Source organism: Phoca vitulina, unplaced genomic scaffold, assembly GCF_004348235.1.
Source record: "Phoca vitulina isolate PV1807 unplaced genomic scaffold, GSC_HSeal_1.0 scaffold6, whole genome shotgun sequence".
In the NCBI taxonomy this organism is placed as follows: domain Eukaryota; kingdom Metazoa; phylum Chordata; class Mammalia; order Carnivora; family Phocidae; genus Phoca; species Phoca vitulina.
The window spans coordinates 44,850,123-44,865,243 of record NW_022589709.1 but is presented as its reverse complement, the minus strand read 5'-3'; the positions used below and the strand labels follow the sequence as shown (position 1 = coordinate 44,865,243).

The window sequence follows — 15,121 nt, the reverse complement described above, 5'->3', positions numbered from 1 at the left end:
AGAGCCTGGGCAAACCACATAGCCTATGTGTCTCAGTTTCTACATCTGCCTTCTGAATTTGCATAACGTGATGCTCTAATAGTATAATATACATCAAAGCAGTAGTGCTATGGAGTTTCTATAAGTGTCCAACAATTACTAAGCTATATCATTATTGTTCTCATTAGCATGTATTTGTGCCCAATTCTGGTTTCATCCTACTGACTATAATCCTGTTACTACCTTCTCCTAGTTTTTGTTTCTTTTGGGGAAGAAGGGTTGTTTCTTGCTTCTTTGTAAATACTTCAGGCAAATTACTGTCCTATCGTTTGATATATAAGACCCTATTCTCTTAGGCTTCCAAAAAGACCAATAAACAGTGTGTCAATTTCTTATTAATGTGAATGCCAGCTCAATAGAAATCCTCCTTTTATTTGTGATAGAGGCTATCAGGTTAGAGTGCCTTGAATTTATTGTCTGAAGCAGAGTGGTCACTCTGGTGGAAATGTAGGTCATACACATACTCAAAAGCCAAAATGGGATTCATAAGGGAGATGCACTTGGACCTCTGAGAAATGCCGCCCTCGTTTCAGACCACAAGGTGGCCAATTCTATGCCTAGCACGCACTGAGCTCTATCCTGGAGAGTAGACATATATTAATAACATTAACAACAACAAATATGAAATGTGCCATTTCAATAAATTATAAACTCTAAAAGCAAACTATATTGTTTTGACCCAGATTCCATACTAAATGGAGGATATGCAAACAACAACAAAAATATATACATATATGAATACTTACTGTATTGACAATTTCTTCCCATGAATTCACCTGGGCACTCACAGGAATAGTTAGCAGCAAGGTCTGTACATATTCCACCATTTTTGCAAGGCTCAGCTTCACATTCATTTATGTCTGAGGGAAACAGAAAGAACAGAGAAAATGAGAATTCTTGGTAAAAAAAATGATTAGCTATTGGAAGCTTTTAGGCCTTTCAAGTAAAACAAAATCTAAGTAATGCAATTACTTTTGTGTGTTTGTGAGTGCGTATATGTGTGTTCAGTCAATAATAGAAATAGTGCTTAAAATCAACAACTGATTAATAATCAAGTTCAAGTGGAATTGAGAATCCAAATGAAAGACCAACAGAAGCAAACTTTCTCCAATCCTGAAAATAAATATGAATAGTGTGGGGAAATATTCAGTGTATCTTTAGAATTAAATCAAGCAAATTAACCCTGATAGAGAGATGAATTGGTATCACTTACAAGATCTAGAAACCTCCCCTGCAGCAACAACTGCCAATTAACACTGTCTCATTTCATCTTAATTCATTAAAATTCTAACTGACAGAGATGTTTTAGTTTCTAAATAGTTTGCCTTTGATGAATGCGATGAGAAGCAAATTACTGTTAATAGCTAAAGCTCGTTACATTAAGCAAAGTATAATAAATGTAAATGATGATCACTTCCTAATCTCATTCAAGGGTTTCTAAAATTAGGATGACTAAAGGGACTTACCTTTGATATACCATTATTATACCTCATGCAAAATCATATGAAATATAAAACATTCAGTAAATTGTACTAATTCCCATGCTAATTTTGGACAACAGATACAATGAATATGATCATAAATGAAAAAAGAAATTATGACTAATTCAGTCAAACATCCATCACTGATACACATCATTCCCTCTAAGCACAGCACCATGCTGGGTCGTGTGGGAACTAGTAAGTAGATGGATAATAACTGCTCCCCATTGCTTTCTCTTCCTGTCATCTACTTCTATTGAACTCTTTCTCCTCTCTTATTCCCACAGCTCCTTACAGACCAGAATAGTATTACCTAGGAACTGTCTGTATCTGTGCCTTTCACCCTCTCACCTAAACTGTGAGCCCTACAAATGTAGCCCCTGTCCTGCACTGTTCTTTGTATCTCCATGAATGCCACATGCTATCTAGGAGACCACTGGTACCAAAAAATGTTTCTTGATAAAATTTTTAACAAAAGATCAGAAATAGTGGTGCAGACAATCTAAACAAATAGTTCCAGATGTGTAATGGACCTTCTGATACACTACAAAGTATCAAAACGGTGTTCTGAAGTCCTGGGTTTTCACAGTGCTTAAAGCATTATGGTCATTAAATTACTGCTTCAAGACCAAACAAGAACAAAACACTACAAAAGCTCTATTTTGCTCTTTCCTTTAACTTTTTTTCTTCTAAACAGTGTCTCCTCTTGGTATCAGAGTTGGTCACCCTCTCATTTTAAACTTACTGTAAAAGTTTGGTCTAAATTTCCTTAGGCAGATGATGACTTTCCCTGAAAAAGCCATCCTTTTTGATTTCTGGTTGACTGTCACAGTTTGAGAGTAGAGACAGTTCATAACTATGTTCAGAAAGAATCTAAATAATTTGAGTATTTTATGACATCAAATAATAGGACAAAATCAGAATCTGATAATCTCTAAAAATATAACTATGTGCTATAAAATATAACAAACTCCCAAATATTTGAAACTAAAATTCTCCAGAAGGAAGGAGGGAGAGAAGGAAGGAAGGAGCCATTTATTCATTATCTGATGAAACATTTAGCTCTTTTTAGTCTTAATCAAAATTTCACTTAGTGTGGATTTATACCGGACTAACATGCAAAATATTTTCATTATGTTTTGAAAGTAGCACAAAAGTCACTGTGCTATTTATTTTATAGTCAGCTGAATGTAAGGCAACAGCAATAATTGGCTACTTGGGAACATGCCTACTATGTCTTTCCTTGCATCATATTGACTACAATCTTTTTTTTTAGATGAGAATATGTCAAGGGCTAATAAGAAGTTAAATCTTCATGTTAGAGAATGCATGCCTTATTTTGTAAAGTTAGACATAACAAGTTATTATTTTATATACTTATGAGGAAGAAACTGAGTACTGATGTCTGAAGACCACATAGGGAAATATAATTTGATCTTGAAGGAAAGCTTTAATTAAGATTAACAACAGAATGGAGATGGTAGTATATTTCCAAACAGGAAACCAGAATGAGTCACAACTCTGAAGAGAAACGTTCATGGTATGACGATGTGTTCAGGGACACAAGTAGCCAGCCTGTCTGGAGCCCAGCGTGGGAAGGGGAGTGCTGAGACCCCATATCAGAGGATGTAGATAGGAGCCAGCTTATGATGAACCATTAATGCCAGTGGAGGGAAGTGTCCTTTATTTTTTGGCACTAAAGACTTGGAGCCAGATGGGAGGGTATCTTCTGTACCCTTGTACTTTAGATAGACCTAGTGAAGCCAATATTTGGGAGAGAAATAAGAAATGAAGGAAAGCAGAACAGACAGACCCACACAGGATTCGATGCTGATGGGTGCAACATATATTTCAATTCTCAGGTAAGAGGCTCTAAGTGTTTTCTCATTTTAATACTGAACTATATATTATAAGTAAAACCAAACCCAGCTCTTGCTGCTTTAAAACATTAATAGAAGGGAGTTTTCATAGTCAATGATGTGAGAACTATCCAGAGTCATTTTATATGTCTGTAAGGTATGCAGGTACTATTGTTCTTTGCGTCCTTATTTCTTCCAAGTATTAACACAATAAATATTACTTAACACAGGTGAATGTGAATCTAATGGAGACAAATCAACCTTTGAACTTTCTAGCCATTTGATCATCAGGACAGATCTACCATCATCTAAAAAGGAAATTATAATTAAGTAGATCAGATTCTAAAATAAACAACAGTTTCACCTCTATCCAGAGGTTAACACAAGGTAAAATGAACCGGAATTGCATTTGCTGAGGAGAAAATGCTTTATATCCATGCTCAATTTTGGATAAAGAATGACCTTTTATTGCTTGTGCATTTTTTGATTTTTTAAACTAAAAAAAAAAAAAACTACTTTAAATTTAATATTTGTAAAAATACAAATGTTACATTAAAGGAGATATGTACTTTTAATATAGTAGCCAAAAAAGTAAAATATTTTTGCATATGTACACATCTAGTAACAGGTAGACTCAGATAACATGCAAATTACATGGAAGCATTTATATATTAGTATAATGCAGGAGTTCTTTTAGCGGTGAAGGCTATTTGCACTGTGATTAACACTGCAAGCAATCTAAATGGAAACAGACCTCAATTTGAATAAATCATGTTTAATTAAAGACTAGATATAAATGTTCACAGAATATAATGTAATGAAATGAAAACTAAACATCTTTGCAATAAATCACATACATTTCTCTTTGTCATATCAAGACATTATCATTTCCAGAAAAAAGTCCTCATCTATTCCAAACATAGTGTAATATACTACATTCTTTTATAATCAAGAAAAATTGACATAGCAGTCCCTATACAAAATAGGAATTTCCATATTTGGTCATATTTACAGTTCATTTATAATATTAATAGCTATCATTTTTGAGGTTTTTATATGTATGACTGCTTCATGAGAATGATTTAAAAAAACACAGCCTCATTCAGAATTGGATTTTATAATTAAGACAACCAGCTGAGTTCTGATCCCTCGTTCCAAAAGCACAAAACTGCTACCTACCATCTTGTCTGACTGAGGACAATGACAAGAGCTGAACATGGATTTCCAGATATAAACACATGATGCTTTTTTAAAAGCAAGGTAAAGGAAGAAAGGAGAAGAGAGGAAGAGATGAGAGAATAGATAATTGGTCACAACAGCATGCATTTCTTTGAAAGAAAGAAGTGCTCCACAAGGATTTCAGGCCCTTTGCTCTCTTGTAACTAATTACACAAACTCATTCATACTATATGCGTAACTTAGACTCTGTACCTTTATCATTATGTTATACTTAGCCTATCTTATACAGACTTATAAAGGTGTGTTGGTAGTCTACACTCTTAGGCTTAGGTTTTTACTAATAGAAATAATGTCAACCCATACACACTTTGGAGACTTCACTGTAAGAATCCTCTTCCAGGAATTGACAAACACATATTCATAACATCACTCTGAGTACTCATGACCTTATACACAACTGCATCCTGAGAAGTGTTCAGTTACTCCTAGTCTTTTTTTCTGGATCTTGTCAGACCCATCATTGTGCAAATTATAGCCCTAACGCCCATGAAAATGACTTTGGAGTGGTAGGTTAGAAAGAATTTTTGAAAATCAAAATTATATTTGTTAGTTCCTTATTTGAGACTTCAAAAAAATGGCTTCCCTTGGGCATAATTTCTTGCTACAGAAGCCATGTCACTTCTTTTCAGATAATTATATTTTAATATTCAGTAATCCCATTCTTCATTATAGACTCTACTAGCTGGCCAGAGATGAAATGGAGATTTCTGGAGACTAATTCCCTGGGACCTCCTCTGGAGACTTTTAAATTTACTTGATTAACTAAATAATTAATTAATTACTTTCAAATTGTCTCACATGTGTAATATGTAGAGTAGGAGGTATAGAAAGTACCACTCCTGGTCCATCAGTGTCCCAGTTCATCCTTGAGTTTACCCAGAGTCCTCAGGTTGATGCCATGTGGCCCCAATAGTGCAACTACATTTATTTGCCAACCTGGCTTAGAGCATTTTGAGTACTGACCACCATTTAGAGAAGGTCATCCAATTCTTCTTGGGGTAGAAATCCATCTAACCTCCTCTTGAGTGGAGACAAAGATAACTTAATTCAATCATGAAAATACCTCCCAAGTACATCCAGGCCCATGAACAACAAGAAGGAACAACTAATTTTCAGGCTGAGCACCCTAGTTTTCATATATTAAAAGGACACGATGATAAAGCCCTTATTTTTTTCTTTGCAAAGACATAATGTCTCAACTTCCTTATTCCTTTCTCTTAGGCTATCTTTTCTCCAGCAATATTGTTATTGACTGTTAATTAGCCAGCAGAGCCTATTTTCAAGAGCCTGCTATTTTTGATCCTAACAACCCATCTTCCCTGGGCTCCCCATCAGCTATTAAATATTCTCCAGACCTCCCATGAGTGACTGACTTTTAAAATTTGACCTTTTATTTATTTTTCTTATCTAAAGCCTATGGTTTTTCAATTTTTCTTTTAAGTCTCAATAAATTATGATGAATTTCTAGAAATTCCATTCTCCCACTCAGATACTGAATTAAATTATGCCATAATCAGAATTATCTACAGGATTTCCCAGTCCTTTCTGGGCCCAATTCACTAGTAATTAATTTTAAAATAGCAAATTAGAATCTGAATTCTTTAATCAGAACATATCACAAATCTTTTTATAATAACATTGATAACCTTCACTTACCTAGAACAATAGTGTAAAACAAACAAAGAAACCCAAGTCTAAGAGAAATTTATCCCTCACCACTTACTAACAAAGATGATACTCTCTGCTCATCTGTATCCTGGCATCCTAGCATTTATTTTGAGATCTCAGTTTAGATGCAAAAATCTTTGCTACTAGTATCCAGGTAAAGTCCAATTCTTCAGGATGTTTGCATATAAAATTATTCCAGTGGGGCTTTATTTCACTTATTCAGATATTTGGCTACTAAGATAAGATAGCTATTCCAAGGTACTTATAAAGAAAAAAACAAGGGAGATAGAAGAAGAGCTGGGGGAGGGGTAATCAAGAGGGTGCTATACTTCAAATATCTGAGGTCTTGAAAAAAAATCAGAAATAAAACCTACATAAAAAACATATAGTAGAAGCCAAAAAGAACCAATGTCTCTGGTAAAATATGGACCAAAGAACAACCTCTCTCTAAGGACATTACCTCAGGGGCATGCAGCATAGTAACTTCCTTGCAATAGATATTTGTTGATTGGTAGAAAAGAATGAGAATATTAGAGACCTGAAGAATTGTCAACTATACTGTAATAGTGAATGCCTTGGTTGGGGCAGGTGTACCAGCCTACCTTAAAGGGGTTCCGGTAAGGAAAATGAAGTTAGGACAATGCTTGTTTTAAAAGCTAGAACTTTAAAAAAAATAAAAAAATAAGTAAAAGCTAGAACTTTTATTTTATTTTTTTAAAGATTATTTATTGGACAGAGAGAGAGACAGAGAGAGAGTGCACAAGCAGGGAGAGTGGTAGGCAGAGGGAGAGAGAGAGGCAGACTCCCCGCTAACCAGGGAGCATGACACAGGGCTGGATCCCAGGACCCTGTGATCATGACCTGAGCTGAAGGCAGACACTTAACCGACTGAGCCACCCAGGTGCCCTAACAACTAGCACTTTTAAAACATACCAATGCAAAGGCCCCACACCAGAGATTCTGATTTAAATGGACTTGGGTGTAACGAAGGGAGTAATATTGTTTATACAGGAGTTCAGGCAAGTCTAAAGGTAGAGTTGACAACCACCATGTAGAACCTTTGCTCATTCATCTATTCATCCTTAGTTCTGTGTTATGTGCTAAGAATGAAAAGATTAATATATCATGGCTCCTTACGTTTCTCAAGGCTCTTCTGGTACAGTAGGTACTCAAAGAAATAATCCAGTTACAGTAGAAAGTAACAAGTATCCTAACAGGAGAATGAATGCATAGTTTCTCAAAAAAATTTAAGTATCAGTAACTAAACCAGTCTAGCAGACGAGGGAATGTTGGATTTTAGAGGAGTCTAGCTGACTGGTGAGAATGCTTCTGGGTTATCTAGAGTTATAACTAATTACTCTGTAAAGTTATTTTTCTATGCATCTCATTATTCTACAGATCTGAGGGTGACTCCTCATTATCTCATAGTTCTTTGCTCCAAGTATGAAGTCATATATTTCCTAGCTTCTTACCTTCCTACTTTTATTATGGTATGTTATTATATATATATATATATATACTAACATATCATACTAACAATGTTTTATCCAGAATTAACTACTATGTTCTGTCACCTGCATGTCAAATTTGTTCACTTGCAGCTCTCTGTAGTTTTAGTGGTCAAACTGATAATCAGCTATTTTGGGTATTTTTCTTTTAGAATGAGTAATCAGAAACTCATAACTGGTTAAGATGACGTTTATGCTGGAAGCATAACTATGACTCATATGGTTGCCTTTACCCATTTATTCACTCACTTACTTATTCACTCATTAAAATTTTGATGAACTACTTCCATGAGTCAAGCCCTAAAATATATGACTGGATACATCAGTGAATGGGGATCAGTTCCTTTTCTAAGACATCTCATTTTCTGTAATTCCATTCAGAAGAGAGATAATTATAAGACTGTGAAATATGTGTCCTATACTATTACACATAAAGGGTACTGAGAACACAGAACAGGCAATGGCTTTGCCTAGAGGAGATGTGGAAGATAGCTTACAGAAGGTAGTATGTGGTTGGTGCTTACAGGATTAGCAGGAATTTTTTTAGTGGGAAGGAATATAAAAGAACACAATGTTTTCGGAAAGAACTGAATACTTTTAGATGTCTAGATAAGCACAGGGACTATGTGTGTGGAGCTACTAGGGACGGCAGTTACTAGGTAGTGTGGACAAGATTTTTATGGCCCTACAAATCAAGTTAAGGAGTTTGAACTTTAGTCTTTGGATCCTGGGGAGTTAATAGAGAATTGAAGAATGTGAAAGGGGGCATGGGATTGAAGAGATCTTTATTTTGGAAAGCTCATTCACATACCTAGAATTTCATTACTAGGAACATTTTGGAAAAATAAGTCAAAATGCCAGAAAGGAATTTTATGTGGAGTCCATACTACTCAGACCACATAACATGATGGCTATGGCCATGTATGTTTAAACATTTAGTTTGGTGTGAAACTAAACATACAAACTCCTTAATATTTAGGGTTGCCAGATTTGGCAACAAAAATACAAGATGCCTATGCAACATCTGGCTTATACAAAAGAAAGAGTTTATCTGAAATTCAAATTTACCTGGGCATCCTGTATTTTATCTGGGAATCCTGCTTGAATTGTCAACCAGAATGTGATTTCTCCACATTTTCTTTCTTTCCTTTTATATAAGCACTTTAATTTTCAGCATATGGTCATGCTTTCCATTTTGTACATTCAGCAGACCTCAAGGAAGACCACCTGCAGTGGAAAATTATTATTGACAAACGGGTCTTCCTCAGGCTTTTGCTAACACTAAAATTTGTTGCTTGCTTTCTGCAGAGTGGTTTATAATCTTTAGAGTTTAGAATTACCTTTATGTAAGCCTCCATAACACAAATATGAACAAACAACACTTCAGGATGACAACGGATTGACAACAATGAGTATATCCACCTACTTGTAGATTACTTACTATGTGCCAAATATTTTTCTAAGTATTTTATATGTAACATGACACCCTCGTGAGCTAGTAACTATGAACATACCATTTTGCAGATGAGGAAATTGAGACACTGAAAATGTAAATAACGTGCCCAGAGTCACACAGGTGGTAAAACTGAGATTAAAACCTAGAGGATTTGTCTCAAGAATCTATGCTATTCACCAGTACATTTCACCCCCACTGCAAAGTATTAGTACTCCCTCTTCCCCATTACTTCATACATGTCTTTGGGGTTCTACTCTATTTGCTGAGGACAGATATGGGATAATGTATGGTCCTTGATCTCAAAATGTTTATAATGTCCTAGTAATATTAGCATCGATGCTTTAGGTCAAAGAATCCAGTCCTAAAAATCTCAGTTATATATTTTTCCCCCAGTTCCTTTATTTCTCTTGGAAATTTTTCTCAAAATCTTAAGTGATTTGGGCTTAATGGGCATCTGTTCTAATTTTATTCCTCTCTACTTAGAAATAGATTTCTTTGGCTCTTATATTCTTTTATACATGCTTTTTAACTTTACATTCAGATGAAAGAAATATTTGTTTTAGTTCTTCCTTTAGAGAGGGCATGGATATATTTTATACCTGTACAATTGAAATTTTTATTTTTCAGGGGTGATAATCCACATTACTTTAAAATCTTTATCCGAAAGACAGCATACATACAGAAAAGCACGCAAAACAATAAAGTTAAATGAATGATTGTTAAGAGACAACCTGTGTAACCAGCACCAAGGTCAAGCACAGTAACACTGTTAGCACTCCAAAAGCCGTCACGTGCGACTTCCATTCATATCTCCAGCCTCACAAAGGTAACCCATCTCCTGCTAATGAAGGCAGTCAAGGACTCACTCTTTGTGTGGTTTATAATTTTACTACTTAAATATGCATTCCTAAAAGAGTATCATTTATTGTCTATATTTGAACTTCAGAGTAAAAAAAAATCATTCAGTATGTGTTCTTTTGTTTGTGGTTTCATTCACAATGTTGTTGCAGGTGGGTGCAGTGAGTTCATTTTTGTTGCTTTACAGTATTTCACAGTAAAATGTACCATGATGCATTTTCCCTTTTATTGTCAATGGCATTTATGTTGTTGCTAGAAATAAAAGCATCAGTGAGCATGCTTGTACATATCTCCTGATGCACAAGTATACTGATTTGGGGGGCGGAGTATACCTGAGTGAAATGGCAGAGTCATTCATATGCTTTAGTAGGTAATGCCAATTTGGTTTTTAAAGTGCTTGCACTCCTATCAGCAATTTAATTCATAACATTGTTGGTGATAAAAATGGCATGAAACTTGCAGGTAACCACTTATCCTACTTCATATACAAGTTGTAAGTAGAAAGACTTAACACCAGTATCTCCCTTTAAGGTATATTTTTAACAAGAGAGGCTTGTTAGGGAACAAATTAGAACTTTCAGTTCACTGGGTTGAATTATTTTTCCCTTCAATGACTGTGGCTTCTTTAAAAAAGTGAAGACAGTAACTTATGCTAAAAATAATGAACCAATGAAGGCACATAAACAATGTCACATTTAAATCACTGGTACTGCTACAAAGTTAAATTTTGTATATACAGAAAAATAATTTCACTTAGTTCTAGAATTAATTTCTTAAAAAGAACTCTATAAATCAACTCTTACCTACAGATACATGTAGACTCAGATAATAAAATAAGAATACTTCCTGCTCCTACATTTTAATATCTTTGAAATTTTGTTATAGGCATAATTACAAATGTGTTAAAATCATGAATTCTGTTACACTTCTAAAACTACCGTGAACATTACATGAGGTAATTTGTGGTGAAAATCTTATAAACTGGAAGGACTGTAAAAAGAATGATCGACATTATTATAATATGGACTAATCTGTATACATATTGTTCTATAGAATGTTTCTTGATTATGTTGCTGAATGAAATGTAGGTACATTATTAATGAGACTTTCTGTACACAGATATTTCTACTTTTGGGGCTATCATCAGAGTAAATAAATGGGTGGCATTTTCATAAATATTCCACAGAAGAGCAGCCCTCCCTTGGAGAGGCATGAAAGATATTATTTATCCACATAATTGCAAGGCCCATGGAAATTTTGATCCACTGAATGGGATAATTCAACAGATACTCTTAATATTATTTCTTTCTAAAATGGGGACATTCACTATTTTTTTTTAAATGAGAACATCAACGCTATATATTTTGGCTGACAGATCACTAAGTGCTAGAGCTGAAAGATTTAAATTATGGCTGGTAAATATGGAGAACACTCTTTTTAAATTTCATTTCAGTTCCCATCAAGGTGAAAGAACTGAGTGGCTCTATTTCCCTCAATTTGAGAATCTCATCTACATAATTATAGGAGGTTTCCTGGATTCCTGGCAGACCTGGAGGCAACAAAACATCTGCCACACTCAAAGCCACCATAGAAGAATCTGCTTCGAGCAACTAACTCATTACTCAGGGCCAAAAAAGCACTGCTTACGAGCCATTACTTTTGATATTTTATTTTTTTCTCCCATACTTATTATTAAGTATGCCAAATGGGCATTTTTTTTTTTTTTCATTAAAATCTTGGGATTCAAGAGAACTTCAGTTTCTGGCCAAGACATAGCCCAGATTTGTCCTCCTGTCTGAAACAACCAAAAAAGTAAAGCAGACAAAACATATGAAACAACAGTTTTGAAGACACTGGACATTAGGAAAGAAAGGACAATAATAAACCAGGTGGGTCTTACAATTACTCAGGTTTACTGCCTTAAGAGGGATTCCAGGCTGTGGCGCAGAGAGGAAGAATCCAGGTGGAGCCTAGCCAGCCCTCTGAGATAAAGAGAAAGAGCTGAGAGGAAGGGCACAGAGAAAGCCCACAGGAATCTGCAGAGCACCCATTTGGGAATTCAGCAGAGCATGGATCAGTTCATGCCAGTAAGGAAACTACTGAGGAAGGAACCATCTGAGTGGACCAGAGGGTGCAAGACTGGAGCTCCCCCCAGGCTGGGGACTCAGAAGAACCTTGCCTCAGTGGTAGAAAATAATTAGCCTAGACTAAAACCTCACTGGTCCCACCTAGCAAATCTTATAAGCAAGACCCAGAAAGATCAAACTGTTTTCAAGTAACTTGACTGTGTAAGAGAACAAAACTCCAGAAGCTATAAAGGACTACAGAGTACCTAATACTCAACAAGGTAAAATTCATGTCTGAAATCCAGTCAAGATTAATAGGCATGCAAAAAAGTGGGAAACACACTAGATTTTAGAATTAGCAATGATATTAAAACAGCTATTATAACTATATTCCATATACTGAAAATGTTAGAGACATGGAAAATACAAAAATACGCCTAAACTGAACTTCTACAGATGAAAACTATAATGTGTGAGATGAAAAATATACTAGAAGAAAATAAAGATTAGACATTGTAGAAGAAAAGATTAGTGAATTTTTAAGCCATAACAGAAACTATATAGAGTAAAACACAGGAGAGAAGAAAAAAACTGGACATCAGGGAGTTGTGGGACACATACACAAGTAGCCTAAAAGAGATGTGAATGAGGTCTTTGAACCAGAGGGGACAGAAAAATATTTAGTAATGGCCGCACATTTTCCAAATATGATGAAAACTATACCTACAGATCCAGGCAGCTCAACAAATTCCAAGCACCAGAAACATGAAGAAATATCACAAAGGCACACCATGATTATAATTATAAAAAAATGATTCTGTAGATAATTATAGTTTTTTCAATAAATTATGCTAGAACAACCTAATATCTATATACAAAAAACAAAAACCAAAACAAGGAACTTAGATCCGCATCTCATACCACATACAAAAATTAATCCAAAATGGATGGTAGACCTTAAAGGAAAACCTAAAACTAAAAAAAATAATTATAGGAGAAAATCTTTTGGGGCCTAGTTTTGGCAAGGTTTTCCGAGATACAACATCAAAAGCATGAGCTATTAAAATTAATAAATTATACTTTATCAAAATTACAAACTTCTGCTCTTCAAAATCAATTTTAAGAGAATGAAAAATAAGCCACAGATTAGAAGAATATATTTATAAATCAAATACATTTACAAATCAAATATAAATCACCTATATTCAAAATAGCTACAGATCTCAAAAGTCAGTAATAAGAAAACAAGTGACTCAAAAAAAACCAAAACAAAACAAAAAAACCCTAGGAAAAAGATTCAAATATATTCTTCACAAAAGGATGTATAGTAAGAAGGGCAAAAAAACATATGAAAAGGTGTTCAACAGCATTTGTCATTAGAGAAGGGCAAATTAAAACCAAAAAGATATTATCACACAAATATTACAATGGCTAAAATTAAAAACACTGACCATACCCTCCTCCATATCCTCAGGGAGGATGTGGAGGAATTGAACCCTCATATACTGCTGGCTAGAATGTAAAATAATACAATCTGTTTGGAAAACAGTTTAACAGTTTCTCAAATACTTAAACATTATCTACCATATGATCCAGTCATCCCACTCCTAGAGAAATGACAGCTTATGTCCATACAAAGAGTTGTATGAATATACATAGCAGCTTTATTTGTAATAGCCCCAAACTGGAATTAATGGCCATCAATTAGTGAGTGGATACACAAATTGTGGGATATCTGCACAACTGAGTACTACTCAGAAATAAAAAAGAATGAACTATTGATACAAGTTACAACATGGAGGGACTTCAAAATAATTATGCTGAGTGAAAGAAACCAGACAAAGAGAGCACATATTCTCTGATTTAATTTATATATATTTCTAGAAATGCAAACTTACTTATAGATGGAAAGCAGATCAGTGGTTGTTTGAGTAAGAGGGACAGATGGGAGGGATTACAATGGGGTAGAAAGAAACTTCTGATGATGATGAAAATGCTCAGTATCTTAATTAAGATGATAGTTTCATAGGCACACACGTATGTCACAAAGTACCACAGTGTGCATTTTAAATATGTGCATTTTATTGTATGGTAATTATATCTCAACAGAGATATTAAATAAAGTCATCATGTCAAGGTTTTTTTTTTATATAACTCACTTATCAGCTGTGAACTTAGAACTACATACACACACACACACACACACACACACACACATACACATCCAATACACATACACTGCATCACTATAACCAGCCCACAAAATTAATGAGGGACATCAGCCTTCTCATCAAATTCACATCAGAAACGGTTTTTTATACTTATACCTCAAAGTGAGAACTATGCAGCCCAAATGAAATGAGGCAAGCCTTATTGAAAAGACTGAGTAGTTTAATAAAACATACTAATAGAAGGAGATGTGTTCATAAAAATGACAAAAATACTAATTTTTTCACAGCAGTTTACCTCCTGCTTTGCAGGTTATTTTCATCACTTAAGGAAGACTTTGCAGGAAGTCTTAAATGAAGATGAATGAGAAAAAAATCACATAACTGCAAGATTTTCTATTGTTCATATATTTTTGGCTTCAGATTGGATTTATTTCTGATATGGTTGATTGTAAGGAATCTGAAGATTATTAAACTATAACTGGGGTTACCTGTACTTTTCCTATTAGTTCTTATTTCCCAGAAATTTTTCTGAGGTAAGTTCATAAAATATTGATGTGTATGTTTCCTGAACTCTTAGGATCTACTTAAGAGACTGTAATTTTCACATAGGAACCATGAAATAATTTCCTCTAGTGCTCTTTGCTCCTATATAAGAGGTATGTCTTTAAAAACAAATATATATGTATATATATAATAAGTGTGTGTTTATATATTTGAAAGGAGAGGTATTTTTTAATTAATTTTTTAATATACACTAAGATGGAAATCTCAATTCC

General features: G+C 34.6%; 1 protein-coding gene across 1 annotated transcript in view; it reads right to left on the bottom strand.

The window, feature by feature from the left end:
• EDIL3 (EGF like repeats and discoidin domains 3) overlaps positions 1-15,121 on the bottom strand; it is a 398,312-nt gene that overhangs the window by 167,785 nt on the left and 215,406 nt on the right. The window contains exon 5 of the mRNA XM_032404039.1: positions 786-899. Coding sequence (XP_032259930.1) covers positions 786-899 — 114 coding nt within the window. The remainder of the gene's footprint in view (positions 1-785; positions 900-15,121) is intronic.